The sequence below is a fragment of the Pogona vitticeps genome, chromosome 1 (assembly GCF_051106095.1).
Source record: "Pogona vitticeps strain Pit_001003342236 chromosome 1, PviZW2.1, whole genome shotgun sequence".
Classification (NCBI taxonomy): domain Eukaryota; kingdom Metazoa; phylum Chordata; class Lepidosauria; order Squamata; family Agamidae; genus Pogona; species Pogona vitticeps.
In genome coordinates this window covers 278333291-278351243 of record NC_135783.1, presented here as the reverse complement: position 1 = coordinate 278351243, position 17953 = coordinate 278333291, and the positions used below count along the sequence as shown (strand labels likewise).

Below are 17953 nucleotides of genomic sequence, written 5' to 3'. Positions count from 1 at the left end.
TTTTCCCCCCAACCTAGAGTGAGATTGAGAAACTAAAAGCAGAAAATGACCGGCTGAAGTCTGAAAATCAAGGCAGCTGTAGCAGGGCCCAGTCTCAGGTCTCTATTTCCTCCTCTCCAAGGCAGTCTATGGGTCTCTCTCAGCACAGCCTGAACCTCACAGAGTCAGCTAGTCTTGGTGAGTACATGCAGGGGGCGGGTGGGGAGCAGGGGATGGATTAGGATGGGTTATATTCTGTAGCCCTAAATAAATGAAAATCATGGAGCTAGCAATGGTTAAGGATGGAAAATGGAAACATTACCTTGGTTACATTATCTTCTGTTCTGTGATATTTTGAAGTACAATGTTCCAGCTGTGACTCCACCTTCATAGAATCATGTTCAATCATCTAATTGCATTTGTTTATTGGGAAGTAAGACTTTTTAAAGAGAAAACACCACATTGATTTTTCTGTAATCCTCCCTAAATTTCTATGCATCTATTCCAAGTTGCTAGGGATGTCTTTAGATTATTTCAGAATTTGCATGTATTGAAATTATTTTTATACTCTGCAATACTGACATTTTGGACAGTGACAGTGTTCAGAGAATTAGCCATTCTAAGAAGTTTGCTTTTTTGTTTCTTTGTTTTTTGCTAAGTAAGTTTCTAGCCAATATAATATATGGCTGGTGAAGTCTGAGAAGTCAAAGTAAAGATAAGAAGAATTTTCAGTACTTAGAAAGAGAGTGTTCATTATTTTTGCACAGTTTGTTTCCCAATTCCTAACAAATGAAAAATTATGAAAAATAAATACATGTATTTAAATCTGTTTAATTTGCATAATTTATGTGTGTTATGATTTCTTTTTGCCCTGGCCCAGAGTTTTGATGGATAAGAACAAAGTACACTAATTCTTCCTGACTCTCTCTATACGTCGCTAAAAGAATTATTTCTGTCCACAGATATGCTGCTTGATGACCCCAGTGATGGTTCTTCTCGGAAAGAAAGTGGTAGACATGTTAAAATAGTTGTCAGCTTTCAGGATGAAATGAAATGGAAAGAAGTAAGTTACAGTGATTTTGGTACCTGCACTTTAATCTTCCTAGGAAAAGTATTTCTGCGCAAGTCATCCAGAAAGTATTTCTACAAACAGTATCCATAAGTCTTTCTGTGCAAAAAGGCATGAAAAGTGTGCATGCTTTTGAAATAAGTGGAGTCTGTCCATTAGACAAGTTGTTACCAAAAGATGCAGTGCCAGGCGCCATGGGTGCTGTGAAACCCAGCCCTGTGGGTACTGGATTACTAGGTCTTGGATCACCTTCCACTAATATCAAACCTTTTTTAAAAAAATAATAATAAGTGACTTCAAAATGAGTGAATGGGAGGCCATGGGGCATTTTTCAACTTTGAGTTTAGTTCAGTTTCTCTTTTCTTTATTCCAAATTTCAAGAGAAACTGAACCAAACCCAAAGTTGAAAAATGCCCCGTGGTCTCTCATTCATTCATTTTGAAGTAACATTTTTTTTAAAAAAAGGCTTGATGCTATTGGGAGGTGATCTAAGCCCTATATCAGGCTCAGGGCAATAAGTATTCATCTGTCCTCAATACACACTTATCAAATTTTGAGGAAGCTTGGGAGGACATTTTGGAACTTACACTGTTAAGCTGAATTCATTCACTTGGGGCCAGATCTTTCAAAATTCTTCAGAGGGAGAAATACGTCTTCCTTCACAAACCAGCTTTTCACAATTCCCTGGATCTCCTGTAGACTACACCACAACTTTACACAGCTTGTTTGTTTGTTTGTTTTTTAGCTGTGGGGAGACACCTTTGGGAACTTTCCTTAACAAAACCAGGCACATGGGAGGCATACACCTCAGTGTAAAGCAGACTCATTATGGTGGTCCTTAGGCTACATGTTGCCCATCCTTGCTATAAATAATGGGTTGGATTGAGAGATATGCCAATGAAGAGAATTCTGGCAGTGGTGCTGTTCTTTGCACCACATTGCAAGACGTAGCAGAAGATGCTGTGTGACATTGTGAAAAAGATTGTGCAACACTTTGTGCAAGGCAAAAACCCATCTGAGTTTCAGTTGTTTTTTCCTTGTGCAGGAAGGTTTCATTTGGTCAAAAAAAGAGAGGCTGTCTGCTCTCGGAAGTCAAGCTTTGTACCCAACTGTATCCTGGTGCTCTTCTATCTTGGCGATTCACCTCAGACCAAGCCTCCTGGTTTTCAGGGGGCAGACTAAAAGCTTTCAGTCTGAAGAATGGATAGATTTTTTTTTCTTTATGTGTGCTTTGTTCTTTCAGTAGTTCTTTCATACCCTACCTTTCATAGTTCATGGGACGTGAACTTAGATCTTGGATCTGAGTTTTGAATATATGGGAAGCACAGACAACTAACTAGTGTTTTTGAACAACAATGTCTCCAAATCTAGCTTTCTCTCAACACATGTGTTTACGTTATAGGATTCTAGGCCTCGCCTCTTCCTCATTGGCTGTATAGGAGTCAGTGGAAAGACCAAGTGGGATGTTCTTGATGGTGTTGTTAGAAGGCTGTTTAAGGTAAGCCGTGTTGTTTTGATTACTTCTGTCAAAATCCTCTTGTTTTCAAAAGTGAAAGTCTCAGTATTGCCTATAAAGTATTTTCATTTGGTTCCTGATGGAAGCAGTGCTGACAGGCCACTTTTTGTTGCATCAGTGAGCACTGGTGCTTTCTCCAGATCTCATAATTCTGAAAAAAGTTTTTAAATGCTGTTGAAGTTTCTTTGCTACAGTTGTCTCTATGGGGCACTGGAAAACAAAGTTCAGTAATATTAAACAGTGCCATTTGCCTTGATCAAAATATTTCACCACTGAGGATTATGTCTGTATATGCATTCTCAGTAAATCCTGACTAACAGCTGTATTGTTATTCAGTTATAATTTTAGTAATTTATTGCAGCATTCCAAACAACAAATTTAAATTTCAAAAGAAACCAAAAACAGAAAAGAACAGAAGACTGTTATCTTCTATTACAGTTCAGTTTTCTTGACCCTAAATAAAGGCATGGAATATTTCCTGTTTCAAAGAAATACTAATAAGAAATATGTGTTTCCACTATGACATGGGAAACTGCAATGCGCACATTTCTTCTGGTGTTTGTGAAGATGTTCATCTTATCACAAGGGAATGCATGTTGTTGCCTCGTACATTATGCCAAGATAAGCAGCTTTTTGGGACAACGTTGTCCTGTTGCTGCAAAAATAAATAAATAAATAAATAAAAATTAAAAACAAAGCCCTGGTGCCAGCATCCCCTAAATTCAGCCATTTTGGTGGGAAACGTGCCATGTTGGAAATGCTGTGCACCATTTCCCCCTGCAGAAATACTGGATTTTAACAGTGGCAGTACCTTCAGTGGAACTGTGTGTGCAACTGTTGTTTCATAATCTGAAAAGAGGAGCACAAGAACTGGGCTGCTGAATCAGATCAGAATGACATGCGCTCTGACACTGTGTCCAAACACAGCCTTCCAGAGGCCAATCACAGCTTACGAGCGAAGTACGAAAATTCTGGGAATCCTTATTGTTACCCCTCTCCCAATATCTGGTTGTCAGAAGTGTATCGCTTTGTCATATATAGTGAATACAAGCTTTTCATCCTGTTCCAGTTTCAGGTTTACATGCTTGCTCCTTCATTTTAAACATAAAAATGCAAGACAACAATGATTGCACCTCTACCTATATTTTTAACATTTATCTGGAAACTGAACATGACAGTGCAGCAGAGACTGAATTCACAGTTGCCTCTGTTCATTTATTGTGAGGTCGTTGTTGTTTTTTAATAGCTCTGGTAGCCTTTTGCTCACTGTTTATTTTCGTTTACCCCAATATTCCAATAAGCGGGAGAAACAATGATCTCTGCTTAAGTGGGCTTTGGATTTGGTTTTATTTTTTCCATATCCTTTTTGGGGAACTATTCTAGGGATTAATTTGTTTCAAACATAAAAAATGCATTTGATTGTGTTTCATTGATTGAAATTCCAAACTCTACAAATAAGATTATTTTCTCCATTTTCCTTTCTTTCTTGACAGGAATACATCATTCATGTGGATCCTGTGAGTCAGCTAGGACTGAATTCAGACAGTGTCATGGGATACAGCATTGGGGAAATCATTCGCACAAATAGCACCGAGACACCTGAGCTCCTGCCCTGTGGCTACCTGGTGGGTGAAAACAACACAATCGCCGTGACTATCAAAGGTAAATTATAGGTGGTCCATTGTTACAGCTCTTTGTAATTACAGGTTTCAGCTTTGGAAGAACTTCAGAAATGCAGAGTCGACTTCCATACATTTCCCCCCTTAGTCTCTTGACTAAATAATGATTTTCTTAAGTTGCATGTCACTATGAGTGAGCAGTTAATATTTATGTGCTGTCAAATCAATTCCAATTTATGGTGATCCTCCTGGATTTTCTAGCTATAAAGTATTCAAATGTTGTTTGCTACTCCCTTCTTCTAGTGGTATTCTAGGGTCTGTACAGCTTGCCCAAGACCATAAAGGTGGTAGGACATGTAACCTACCTGCCACACACATGCCACACATCTCAGCTAACCCCCTCCCTGACGGCACAGTAGGGATCCAGGCTCCATAACCAAGCACTTCAACCCACTAAGCTATACCTGTTCAATTGTTGGTTTTCAAGTGTGTTAATAATGAAGATAAGATGCATGAAGTATTCTGCCGTATATTGCAGCATTTTATTTTGCATGCGCAGTTCTTGTTAAGTCAGTGTAGATTGCTTGTCTCTCAAATGTTCCTTTGGTGAGAACAATCAGCAAGATAAAACAACAACAACAGAGCTTTGGAATCATCCTATCAGCCCAGTAAAGCTGCATGCCTGTGCTAAAATCCCTAAAGCACAGGTGGATGAAGTGTGGCTTAGAGGCCACGTGCAGCACTCGAGGCCATTTTCCAGACCTCTGAGGTGGCCATAGAGCCTCCCATGATCCACTGAGCTTAGAAATAAAACCAGTTCTTTTTATATTTAAATAATTCTGGAGGCTTCCAAGAACTGCATTTTTTTATGGGAGTAGCTGTCCCTTCTAAGCAACCCAGACCTCCAAACCAAAACAAGCACATCAGACCCCAGCAAAGTGTGTGCAGTCGCTTCCTGCTTTGATTTTTTTCCCCTTCCAATGTTGTCGTCTTTTGCCCTTGCAGGACCTGATGTGACCCAAGGAGAGGCCTAGGGGCTAAATTTTGGCCTTCAGATCTGCCAAAGTTGCCCATTCCTATTTTAAAGCTTTTGTTTTTTTTTTAACACCATTATACCCCACAGATTAATAGACAAACTTAAAGATCTTGATTTTCCAGATTCTATCTGTCTGTGGATTTTGGATTTTTTAACAAATCGTCCACAAAGGGTTAAACTGAATGACTACATCTCTACTGACAAGATACTCAGCACTGGCACTCCACAAGGCTGTGTCCTTAGTCCACTGCTGTTCTCCATTTATTCATCGGATTGCACCAATAACCATCCCAGTAATAGGATTATCAAATTTGCAGACGATACTACACTAGTAGGACTTATCTCTGGGGATGATGAGTCTGCGTATCGGGACGAGGTATTACAGCTATCCCGCTGGTGCAAAAAAACCAATCTTTTATTTAACATCCAAAAAACCAAGGAATTCATAGTGGACTATAGGAAAAAAAGAGCAGACATTCAGCCACTGTATATAGATGGAGTTTGTGTGGAACAGGTGGTTGAATGTAAGTTTCTTGGGACTATCATAACAAATGACCTGACTTGGAGTGCAAACACCGGTGTGTTAATCAGGAAGGCACAACAACGGTTGTATTTTCTAAGGATTCTTAGAAAGCAACAATTGACTGAGAGTTTGTTAATCACCTTCTATCGGAGTTCGATTGAGAGCATATTATCCTACTGTCTCTGTGTATGGTTCACGAGCTGCACAGTGGCAGAGAAAAAGGCAATTCAAAGGGTGATTAAGACGGCCCAAAACATCATTGGCTGTTCACTCCCCTCTTTGGAAGAATTGTATAAGAACAGATGTAAGAGGAAGATATCTAACATACTGAAAGACTCCTCTCATCCGGGATATCAGCTCTTTAAACTATTACCATCAGGAAGGAGATTCAGGGTATTGAAAGCAAGGACAAGCAGATTCAAGAACAGTTTTTACCCAAGTGCAGTATTGAGTTTAAATGCGGGGCCATAGGTTTTTGGTGGAATTTTAATTGCTGAGAGAAAACGGGGTATCTATATTTGGATGGTGAAAGTTGTGTATATTTTAACTTTTTTTTTTGTAGTGTTGTCCAGTTTTACCTTGGGGAAGAGCACCTCATTTCGTTGCACCCACTTGTGAGCGCAATGACAAATAAATTTCTTATGTCTTATGTCTTATTGTTCAAGAAAATTGATTATAACGTATACTTACAAGATGTGATAGAGGCCTGTTTTTATGCAGTGGCTTTCTGTACTCAGATTTGGAAAAACTTGAAATCATTTTCTCATTATATCCAGTATGCTCAAAATGCCACAGCCTTGGATTTTTATCAAGGAGGTTAAAAAGCTCAGAAGACAGCTAATCTTATATTCAGTTATGCAGAAATAAGTTTTGTTTATAATGGACTATAAGATTAGCAAGTAAACATCCATGGAATGAAATCGAGCATTATGTAAGCAGATCTTTATTTGGACATTAAGATCCCCCCCCCGGTATAGTCTCTCCACATCAGAAAAGTTTCTGAACACAATGTGGAGGATAAAGACTGCCCCACCAGGTTTCTGGAGGAGGGCCCGGTGTGCTCTGGTCCATGGGGTCATGAAGAGTCGGACAATTATGTGGCATCCAATATTCAGGGGAAAGTCTATAGAATAGTGGGCTGAAATGATTAGCTTCAAGAAAACCAGCAACATTCAACCAGTCAACCAAAAAAAAAATCATTTTACCAGGTTTGCTTCATTCCATGGGCACTGACAGTCTGTTTTTCCCAATTTCATTGTGCGATAACAACATGGTGTTTAAAAGTATGTAGAATTTTAAAGAAAAAAGAAAACCCTTGCTAAGCTAATGCTAGACTAAGAGTCAGTTTATGATAAAAAATATTATTGTGTGACTGAAGCAGTCTCTGAATATTTTGTGGTAAGTTAGTAAAACATTAGTACCTTCCAGAGACACAGCTGTTCATACAAGTGTTTAATCTTCATTATTGGTAGCTGGTATTAAACATTCCAACTTCGTCTAATCTCTCAACTCAAATTCCCTCTGTTGGCGTTTAAGAATAGCTGAGTTTGTCTTCTGAGTTAGTCACCTCTGCCTGCTGACATTGCAGAAATCCTCTGTAGAGGTTCTTCTTTTTTTAAAAAAAAAAGTTATCACACCCTCCAATTGTGAACTCAGGTGAGAAGTACTGATTACTAGGCAACGAAATTGCTGCAGTTGAGAAGCAGCAGGCTGAGAAGAACCCTGAAGTTTGCAGATATAAATGCGTCCCCCACCCCCCAAACTCACCAACCAGAAAAACAAAAACCCACAGTCTAGTGAGGACAAAGCCCACTCTGTAAACTCATATTTTGAGGTGCCATTGGCATCACTGCTTCTCAAAACCCCATAATTCATTTTTAAAGCCACTAGAGGGAGCAACAAAACTTTTCAGGATTGTTTTTTGTAAATGAAATCCACTTTTCTCTTAAGAAAAACTTAAGTGTGGTAACCTTGAGAAAGTAAAATTTAAAAATAATACGACATGAAACATGCAAGCCATTTTTAAAACCATACCTCCTCCCCTTTTACCTCCTCTCCCTGGGAATGTGACCCTTAGGTTGCCAGGAAATCTTTAAAATGGCCCTCAAACCCCATGAATTTATACACAGAGACACCACTTTAAATCCTTGTGATCTGCTTGTTCTGAGAGATTGGTGTTGTTGCTTAGTGTCTCTTTTAAATCCTTTTCAAAAACATTTTCAAGCACGTTTTTAAGAGTAATAGCCTCTGTCATTGCAGGTGTTGTGGAGAATAGTTTGGACTGTCTGGTTTTTGAATCTCTAATTCCAAAGCCTATATTGCAACGCTACGTGTCGCTTTTGATGGAGCATAGGAGAATCATTTTATCTGGGCCAAGTGGTACGGGAAAGACGTATTTAGCCAATCGTCTGTCAGAGTATCTGGTACTAAGAGAGGGCAGAGAGCTGGCTGATGGTGCTATTGCAACGTTTAACGTGGATCACAAGTCCAGTAAGGTGAGCAATGTAGCCATTGACTTAGCAAACATATATTTACTCTTCCAAAATGAAGAAATGTATCCTCCAAGCCAATAGTGGACTATGAGCTTTTATGCCTTACTCCATCAGGGATGGAGACAGTGATTTTCTTGAGAGTGGCCTGGTCTTTCTTGCTGTAACCCAAAGCATTATTGATCTAAGAACAGGCTTGTGGATGCAAAATGTTTGGGTGTATGTGTGTGTGAACTGCAAATCCCTGGAATTGCCCAGTCAGCATGATCAGATAGAAGTTTCTGTTAGTTGTAGTCCAAAAAATGAACTTTTTCAAGGTCTGCATTAGCAGCTAGTATCTAGTAGATCATTATCAAGTAAAGAATGTTATTTGGTTACATGTCTTCTTGGAACCCCTGTTCTGTCTCCGGTGGTGACAGTTCATCAGACAAAACTTTGTCTCCATAAAATCTGCCTGTGTTATGACGTACTTTGACTTGGCAGCTTTCTGTTGACAAGATAAACTGGTCTCTTGGCTACTTTTCCCCCAAATCAAGCTTGCCAGTCTTCTCTTGCTCCCTCTGTCCCTTTGTCATTGTCGTAGTATGTAGCTGCTACCTTCATGCTCTGGCTGTCCTCCTTCTCCAGATACTTTTCATTTGGTCGCATAGCTAAAGGTAGATGCCTCTCACTGCCTAAAGAGGTAATTTCCTGTTCTGAGAATCTCTGTTTGAGGAACGTATCCACTTTTAAGCAAGATATTAAGGTTGCTTGAGTCATTACATTTTATGAACTCTGTTCGAAAGATTGTTTCTGTTGAGAAATAATTAATTCAATGTGGATTGTTGTTGCTGCTGCTATGTCTTTCAAGAACCCTAATTAGAACCACTGAATGCTAGTTTTTTTCTTTTTCAATTGCCATCACAGGAACTCCGCCAGTATCTTTCCAACCTTGCTGATCAGTGCAATAGTGAAAATAACGCTGTCGATATGCCTCTGGTGATCATTCTGGACAATTTGCATCATGTTAGCTCTCTGGGGGAGATTTTCAATGGTCTCTTGAACTGCAAGTACCACAAATGGTAAGAGCGTAGAAAAGATGTTTTATTCAGAGGTGACATAGAAGATGTTGTCTAACCTAGGTATTACCAAAATCTATTTGAATCAGTATAAAATGTTAAACATGACTTTTAGCCCATTAATTTCAATGAGAAGCAACAGTAAGTTTAACTCAAAGGACTTTAGAAGACTTCTATCTTAGGATGGAACCAACTAGTAAACAAAATGTGTAAAGTCTGCAACTCAGTAATTGATTCTTTGATAGGTTGATTGAACTTAACATGTGGAATTCAGCTTTCCTACACCACCTCTTTGACAGTGCTCCTCTTGTGGTTATTATCCAGCGCTCCTGCCCCTCACAGTCACCTTACATCTTAGACCAGAAGGTCCCTTGTGGTCTTAAGCTTTAAATCAGGCACTACTCAGTTTGGAAAACTACCTTTTTTTAAATTACAAGACTCAGAACTTTAGGTGGCAGGATCTGAGCTCTGAGCTTGCATTGCTTTTGATGCCCTCCTCTCTTAAACTTTGCACCTTTTTCTTTGGTTGCTTTTCTTCTAGAATTTTTATCATTCTTTTGATCTTCCCTTAAGCCACCTTGAGGAGTGGCTGCTGAAAAATGGTATATAAATGAAACAATAGCAACAACAAATTCCCTGAATGATATTGTAAAACAAATATGTTCCTTGCTTTTTTAACTTCTGTTTTCCCTCGTCCTTCAACTACCTTTTGATTAGGCTCTCCTCCCACTCAAATTCTCATGTCTTAAATGTCCTGACTGCTCAGCACTCTTACCTGTGTGGCAACCCTGCTCAATCTTCACAGGTGTTCCCATTACAGAACCCTAGGTGAGGATTTCCCCCAGCCAAACTGCCACCGTATTCCCTCACAGGCCCTGTGCTGTTTGTCAATATTCTGTTTGTTGAGCAAGTAAAATATTTTGAAACAGGTCCTAACATTACAGAAACTCAGCAAGTACTGGAGGGTGGCAATCGGAGTTATTTAATCCTGAATAAGATGATGTGGCTGATAGCCATGTTAGTCTGTTATACCCGAAGTCACGATGTAGCACCTGTAAGATGCAACAAAGAGGAAACTGTCACCACTGTTGGAAATACTGCATGGGAAATGCTGAGACATTTTTCAAAACAAAGGAATTTGACATAAATAATAATAAAAAATACTGTTTACCTTATTCTAACAATATCCTCCAGAATATATTACTTGGCCTCTGATTCCTATACAACCAATGAGAAAAAGGCCATGTCTCTTAACAACTACATTCATCTGAAGTGTGCTTGGTCACAGAAAAGCTTATGAAAAATAAAAACTAGTTAGGTTTATGGGTGCTGCATTACTGTTTTTATTAAATCTTGGATAGATTCCTCTTACCCCTGAAAGGCAGTAGCAGAAAAATGGTGGTCAATTAAATATTTTCTTATAAAAACACAGGATAAGGTTTTCTGGAAGTGAATATTAATTTGTTTCCCACAGTCCTTACATTATTGGAACAATGAACCAGGCAACATCTTCGACACCTAACCTTCAGCTCCATCACAACTTCAGATGGGTACTATGTGCCAACCACACTGAGCCAGTCAAGGGTTTTCTTGGTCGCTTCTTGAGAAGGAAACTCATTGAAACAGAAATTGGTGGCCGGATGAGAAATGCAGAACTAATTAAGATCATTGATTGGATCCCCAAAGTCTGGCAACATCTCAACAAGTTCTTGGAAGCTCATAGTTCATCAGATGTTACTATTGGTGAGAGTTCAGAAATACTTCTTGGAACATCTTGACATGTTAGTACCTCACTGTGAAAGAATATGTCTCTTCTGCTCTACAGAAAATGCTAGACAATTCTTCCTTAATATTGCAGTGCATAGAATTTAAAAAAAAATAGATTGCAGACCATTTGAGCTGTCCCTGATTCTATTGAGAGAACTCATTTTGGCTTGCAAACTTGAAGATACTTTAGCAAAACAAGCAAATAATAGATATATTTCTCCTTAGGATAAAATATGGTTAATTGGCTGCTTCATTTTTGGTTTCATTATACTAGACCAGAATGGATAAAAGTCAATGATTTTTTAAAAAATCAAATTGATTTAAATCACAATTTGAATTTTAAAAATAATATTTTTATATAAATCATCAAGAAATCATATTTTTATTTAAATAAATTCGATTTAAATCATATCCACCCTGTAGTAAACTAAAGGTTCTTTCTCTTCTCTTCCTTATCTTTTTCCATTTTATCTTCTCTATCTCTCATCATTCCATCCCTGTAATTACTGCTACAACTATGCTTACCAAATGCATTCAATTTATATTTTTCTTTTTGTTGTACTTCTTTCATTAGGTCCACGACTCTTCCTCTCTTGCCCTATAGATGTAGATGGTTCTCGAGTTTGGTTTACAGATCTGTGGAACTATTCCATTGTCCCCTATCTTCTTGAGGCTGTCAGAGAAGGACTACAGGTAAGGAGCCTGCATGAGAGTTATTTCGGACCCCTGTTTTGCAGAGCAAGCCAAGAAATACCCAATAGTACATAATCTCATAAACCCAGGAATGCACAGTTTGTGAAATTGACCAGCCCCTGTACATTTTTATTGTGCTGTTCTGATCCATAAGGTGGCATTATGACCTGTTGGGTACTTGCTTTTTTTTTTTTTTTTTTTTTTGGAGGCTTATAAGGAGTTAGATAGAGAGGTTGCTTTGACAACATCCTTGAGGGTTCCCACCACCACCACTTCTGGTCTGGCAAGAAAAAAAAATATAAGATGCAGTGACCCTGGATTTGACTTGAAGGGTCACAGGCAATGTAGAGCTATTTTACCCTTCTCTTTCATCCAAAGTAGAATTGTACCACTTTGTTGTGTGCTGTCAAGCCATGCCCACATTGCAGTGACCTTAGCAAAGTTTCCAAGGTATTACTTAAGGAGTGATTTGGCCATTACCACCCCCAGTGAGTTTCCATGGCTGAACAAGAATTTGAACAAGGTGTCCTAAATCCTAATGCATCACTCTGTCCACTGCACCACAGTGGCTTTCTTATAATGATTGACGTAAAGAGTCGCAGGTTATGTAGAGCTGCATAAACCTTTTTTTTAAAGCCCAGAGTAGAATTTAGCCACAAGGCAATGTATCTTTTATTGTGCTTTTGACGATGCAAATCTATGAGATCCTATATTATTCAGGAGAATAAAGTTAAGCAAAGTTAAATTTATTGCACTAGCTTGCATAATAATAATGAAAAAAGAACTATTGGGTAAATTCCTTTATTGTATTCCTAGAGAAAGCAGTTGAGGAGCTCCTGGATGGTGTGACTCTTCCTGTCTTCTAACTGAGACACAGAGGCTCTGAGGTCAAGAATGAGGCTATCTAGTAGAGGTTTTCCTGGTATGGTGGCAGGAAGCTTTGCCCCTTCTTACTGGAAAGGTGTCAAAGGAGAAGCAGGGTCAGAGGTGTCTATTCCACTGGATGGATCCCTGGGAAAGAACTGAGATAATTATGTTCTTTTCCATTTAAACCAATGGGGAGCCAGTTTTTAAAAGTGTGATAAAAGGCAGAGAGTCAGTGAGGGAAGTGTCTGTATTAGTTGGTACAAGCTCAGTAGGATTTGGAAACTGGCTGTTTCCCTGCCATGCACCCACCCCCTCCAGCCCACACAGAGAGTTGCTCTCTTTTAGTGACTGAAGAGATACTGAGCTGTGTTTAATATCTTATTACACATAATAATTGTTCAGCAGTTTCAGAGAGCTGAAATATTTTTCTTTTGTTACCCAATGGAAATAATGTTAGATCATCCGTACTAACAGTCTTGCTAGATTCATTCTTTCTTTTCTTCCCACACTGTCCACATGTCTTTCGCCTAGTGCACCCATAGATCCTAAAAGCAGGATCTGATTAACATCCAAATCAGCATATTGGTAGATTAAATTTGATAGTGTTTTTAACTGAAGATTGGGAGGAAAGAATCTTCATCTTTATTGTGCTTGAATTCCCCATCCTGATCAAGGTAATCTCAGTCAGATGAGGTGGACAAAAAGTAAAGAACACCTATTGTTACTGAAATAGATATATAGATGTCCATAAAAATCAAAATGGAGCAAGTGGAAGCTATTGTAGCAGTCTTTTTGGCTAGGCCCACTTGTTCATGGCCCAAAATGAAATTTGTCATGGCAAAATCACCTGGGACTGTGCAACTTGTCCAAGGCCATGCAGGCTGGCTCAAGTCACAGGAAGCTCAGAGAGCATTAGATTAGTCAGTCCTCAAGATTACTGACACATGAACCAGTGTTGTTAGGGTCATCCTGTCAAGATAGGGGTGGAGATGTGGAATCTACCTGGGGGGGGGCGGTTAGGGCAGATCTGGTCACAGCCAAGATCTGATTCTCCATCAAGCAGTCTGGGTCCTGAAGCAACCCAAATTATGGACATGGCTTTCAGGGGGGAATGTAACCCCATCTACACCAGGCAACAAGTCCCCTGACCTATCAATATGTTCTCCTAACAGCAGGATCTCCATCTTCTCAGGATTCAATTTCAGCTTATTAGCCTCATCCAGTCCATAACAGCGACCAGGCAGTACTCCACAGTCTGTAGAGCTTCCCCTGCCAAATAGGAAAATAAATTTACTGTCTGAAGCTGTTCGTAAAGTATTTTAAGCTGCTCTTTAACTCCCATAATCTTTAACCACCGTGGACATGTCCAGCACATAATGGAGGGAACCAGATTGGGGGAGGCTGCCTTAATTCCTTATTCTTCACTGTCTCCAACACTAATTGTTGGCCAGCTGAAAGAGGTACCAGCAAGATTCCTTCTGATTCACTGGTGGATTCATCTCACATACCATTTCATTAAGAATTCAGATCACATGGCACCACCTAGTGGAGATCTGTTATCACAGTAGGGTGTGAATCATATTAAGAAAAAGACATCCATTCATTTCATATGTCAATACAATCTACATCTTTTGTTATAAAACATTCATTCCAATTGATATGGGATATGTTATAGTGTATGATAGAATGTTCTGTCCAGTTAATTTAACTTGTTCTAGCAATGCATTTTAACCTCTTTACTTTCTTACTGCCTGAAGTTTGGGCCCAAAGAAGACATTACATGTTCTATGAGCCCCAAAGAACATGTATTTCTTAAGCCTCAGCCCCTCCCTAAAGTAAGTCACAACTAGAGTAGGACCATTTGAGTCAATTTAGCCTACAGAGGAATTGTTTTGACAAATCCCAACTGATTCAGTGGGCAGTAGTGCAACTTACTACATTAAACAACAGAATTTCAGCCACTGAGACAGTATTATCACTGATGATTGTCCAGCAGTGGCAGGCTTGCTTTATTCTGTTAGTATTAGACACTTCTAAAGCAGAGTTTGGAAAGCTACTTTTTGGACTGTAGCTGCCAGTATCCTACAACCAGTATATGGGGGATTCTGGGGTTTGTGGTCCAAGCTCTTCTAAGCTTTTCTTACAATTCTCAAACTACCTGGTGGCCATAGTTGCATTTAACAAAAGATTGCCTGACTCACAGAAAGTTGCAACTTGTGCTCCCCGCCCTTGCTTTTTTTGGCAATTATTTAATTATGGCTGTTATTCACTCTAATTATGGCTATTATTCATTTATGTCCAGTCCCACCAGTTTGAGCCCACCTGCAGTGGGGTCTTGGGGGCCAGAATTTGACCCTCATGGCCACAGAGATACCATATTTTTCGCACCATAAGACACACTTTCCCCCCACAAAACGGGGGTGGAAAGTCTGTGCGTCTTATGGAGCGAAGAAAACAGATTATATATTTTCCTGTTTTCTTCTCCTAAAAATTGGTGCGTCTTATGGAAAGGTGCGTCTTATGGAGCGAAAAATACGGTAACTCACATCAGGTTTAGTTCCTAATGGCAAAACAAATAAATATATTGCCAGATTATTATTTGAATTATGACTTAGACTTTTCCAAGGAAATACTATGGTCTCACCCTATGGGGTGTTACTGCTTAATCTTTCATCATATGATATATTCAAGTGTAGGAGCTGTCAGAACAGAAGTAAAGCAAGTGAAATATAATCTGAGAAAGGGCAGCCACCTTAATTTTTCTATTCCAGAGAAATCAAAGTGGATCTTTATTTTCACCTAGAGTCCGGTTTATGTGTTTCATCCTGATGAAACAATTTTGGCTCGTTTTGTATGTGTGTATTCAGAAAAAAACCTTGGCTCTACTTCACTCAGCTCACAGCACCTCTGCACTGCGGTGGGGTCATGTGTATTTGAAGCAGGAGACTGAAATGTGCTGAGTTACCTGTTCTTTCAAGCTTCGGCACCAAAGCAGCTGAGGCACAAGGCCAAGTACTGAGTTGTCTGTTCTTTGATGGCTCTGAAGCTAAACTTCCAAGCTTAGCCAGGGTGCTTCTTAAGCCTGACCACATTAGTCTAAAAATAAAAAGATGATCAGGGAAGCTTCTCACCTCCGCTGCCACTGCCAGCTTTCTCTGATAGTATATTCTCAAAGGAAGAGACGGCTGTCTCTGCATACTATGCCAACAATTCCCAAATGAAGGCATCCTTCTGAAATGGTCTGCTTTAGGCAGCAGGCTGTTTTTCAAAGTAATGTTTTGGCTTTACTTGTGTGAAACATCTCTGCATGGTTGTTGTTTTCTGCCATTCTCCATTTGGTTTTTAGTTGACTCGTTACTCCCCGAGGGTGCTTTTGTCAGCAATTTCTCTCCTTTTTTTGTAGTGCATGAGCTGTACCTAAGTAATATTACTATGTTGCTCATTTTTCAAATGGTCTCCGATTCACGTCTTCAATATCTGCCCTGTTTGTTTACCAGACTTCCTTTGTCAAGGTTGGCTTATAGACTTCGGTTATAGGTAATATTTATGTGTGTGATACAGAAAACTTTGCCATGGATTTCAGAAACTAGTCTGCTTTTATGCATAAAATTCAGGCCAGGCCTCACCTGGGAAATGTTAGGTTTTGGACTTTAGCTCCCATCGTCCCCTAGCCATTTGGGGTAGATTCTTGGAGTTGTAGTCCAAATAAATAACTTTTCCACATTCTAGGGAAAACTGCCTTCCTTCTTGGTCACTTGGCAAAGCTTCTTGATCACTTTCTAAGTGTGTTTCAATACCTTTGTGTGACCAGCAAATAATCCAAAACCAACTGATGTAATTTTCGATTTAAATTTAAGCAAGTCTGGTCCTGAGCCATAAGTGAATGCGAATTACACATGCACTAATTTGAATACCCTGGAGGTTTATATAAGAGTATCAGGAGTTAGTAATCATCGTATGGTCTGAAGTTTTAGAAGGAAAGTATTAGATAGTTATTAAATATTTATCTCTCTGTTTCTTTTCATAATTGAATGTCACTTCATTGGTGTACTACAAGAATTAGCAAAAAAAAAATTTGCAAAAATTGTGTCTTTAATGAATTCATGTATGCTTCCTTTGGAATCAAGAGTGATCAGCAGAAGTATCCAGCATGTATCATGATGCATCCTGTGAGCGGACATGAACTTGCCAGCTGACCCATGCCATCAATCTGAAGTCGACATCGCTATGAGTGCATGTTTTCTTCAAGATCCATCTATGTTGCAGAGAGCTGTCTTTGAGAATGTTTTTCTACCATTAATATTGCCTTTTTCTTTAAGGAATGATCCATAGTTTCTAAGAAACCCCAGGATTTGCTAGGATATATTTGAAAGTCATGGCTTTCTGTAGCAGTTTCTGGGAATGTTCGGTGTTTGAACATGGAACCTGGGCTCTAGATATTTTGAAATTCTTGTTCCACTTCACTTGATCCAATGCCATGCAGGGGTAGAGAAACAACAAATCCATCTCCTTAGTGCACATACTTTTCCATGCTAGAGGGATCCTGAAATGAAATGTTCATTGAATTGATTGGTTGACTGACTTTACTGAGTAGCTCTGTCACACCCTTATACCATCACAGATTTCAAGGTGGTTCTCAGGTCCCTGGGCAGTCTTCCATCTGCATTTGACCAGCTTAGTTTTTGGAACATGGTTGCACCATTTGCCCTAAGACCACATCTGGGAGTTGTTTTACAGTGCTGCCAATGCCTAAAATATAATAAACACATCTAATTTCTGTCCCTTTAATTAATGATGTTTTCTTGTTTTTGCTTGCTTACAGTTGTATGGAAGAAGAGCTCCATGGGAGGACCCTGCAAAATGGGTAATGGATACTTACCCATGGGCAGCCACCCCACAGCACCACGAATGGCCACCTTTGCTGCAACTGCGGCCCGAAGATGTGGGATTTGATGGTTACTCTATGCCACGGGAAGGTTCAACTAGCAAGCAAGTTCCACCCAGCGATGCTGAAGGAGATCCTTTGGTGAGAATTGTTGGCTGAAAAAAAAAATACTTTATACTTTAGTGACTCCTCCCCATGCTGGTTGGAGAACTCTGAAAAGTCTTTTAAAAGTAACTTTCCAAAGATTTGGTATGAATTGGTTAATGAGTCTACTTTGCTCTTTTTTAATTCTCAGGGTACTGAATATTCATAAAAAATCCTTGTTAATGCATTGGCCAAAATCCTGTTGCTTAGTGTGGTAAATCACACTAGAGAAGATCCATTGAATCAATGGATTTTTAGTGAGTTAACTCTTCCATAAATTCAATTCATTCAAATGGAGCTACTTTGTG

General features: G+C 39.3%; 1 protein-coding gene across 13 annotated transcripts in view; it reads left to right on the top strand.

The window, feature by feature from the left end:
- Positions 1 to 17953, top strand: part of NAV2 (neuron navigator 2) — a 676025-nt gene that overhangs the window by 651098 nt on the left and 6974 nt on the right. For all 13 annotated transcript variants that reach the window (XM_072985896.2, XM_078383145.1, XM_072985895.2 and 10 more), the window contains 9 exons: positions 18 to 177; positions 942 to 1042; positions 2451 to 2546; positions 4058 to 4226; positions 8002 to 8237; positions 9138 to 9292; positions 10764 to 11032; positions 11631 to 11749; positions 17439 to 17642. In XM_072985896.2, the coding sequence (XP_072841997.2) occupies positions 18 to 177; positions 942 to 1042; positions 2451 to 2546; positions 4058 to 4226; positions 8002 to 8237; positions 9138 to 9292; positions 10764 to 11032; positions 11631 to 11749; positions 17439 to 17642 (1509 nt within the window). The remainder of the gene's footprint in view (positions 1 to 17; positions 178 to 941; positions 1043 to 2450; positions 2547 to 4057; positions 4227 to 8001; positions 8238 to 9137; positions 9293 to 10763; positions 11033 to 11630; positions 11750 to 17438; positions 17643 to 17953) is intronic.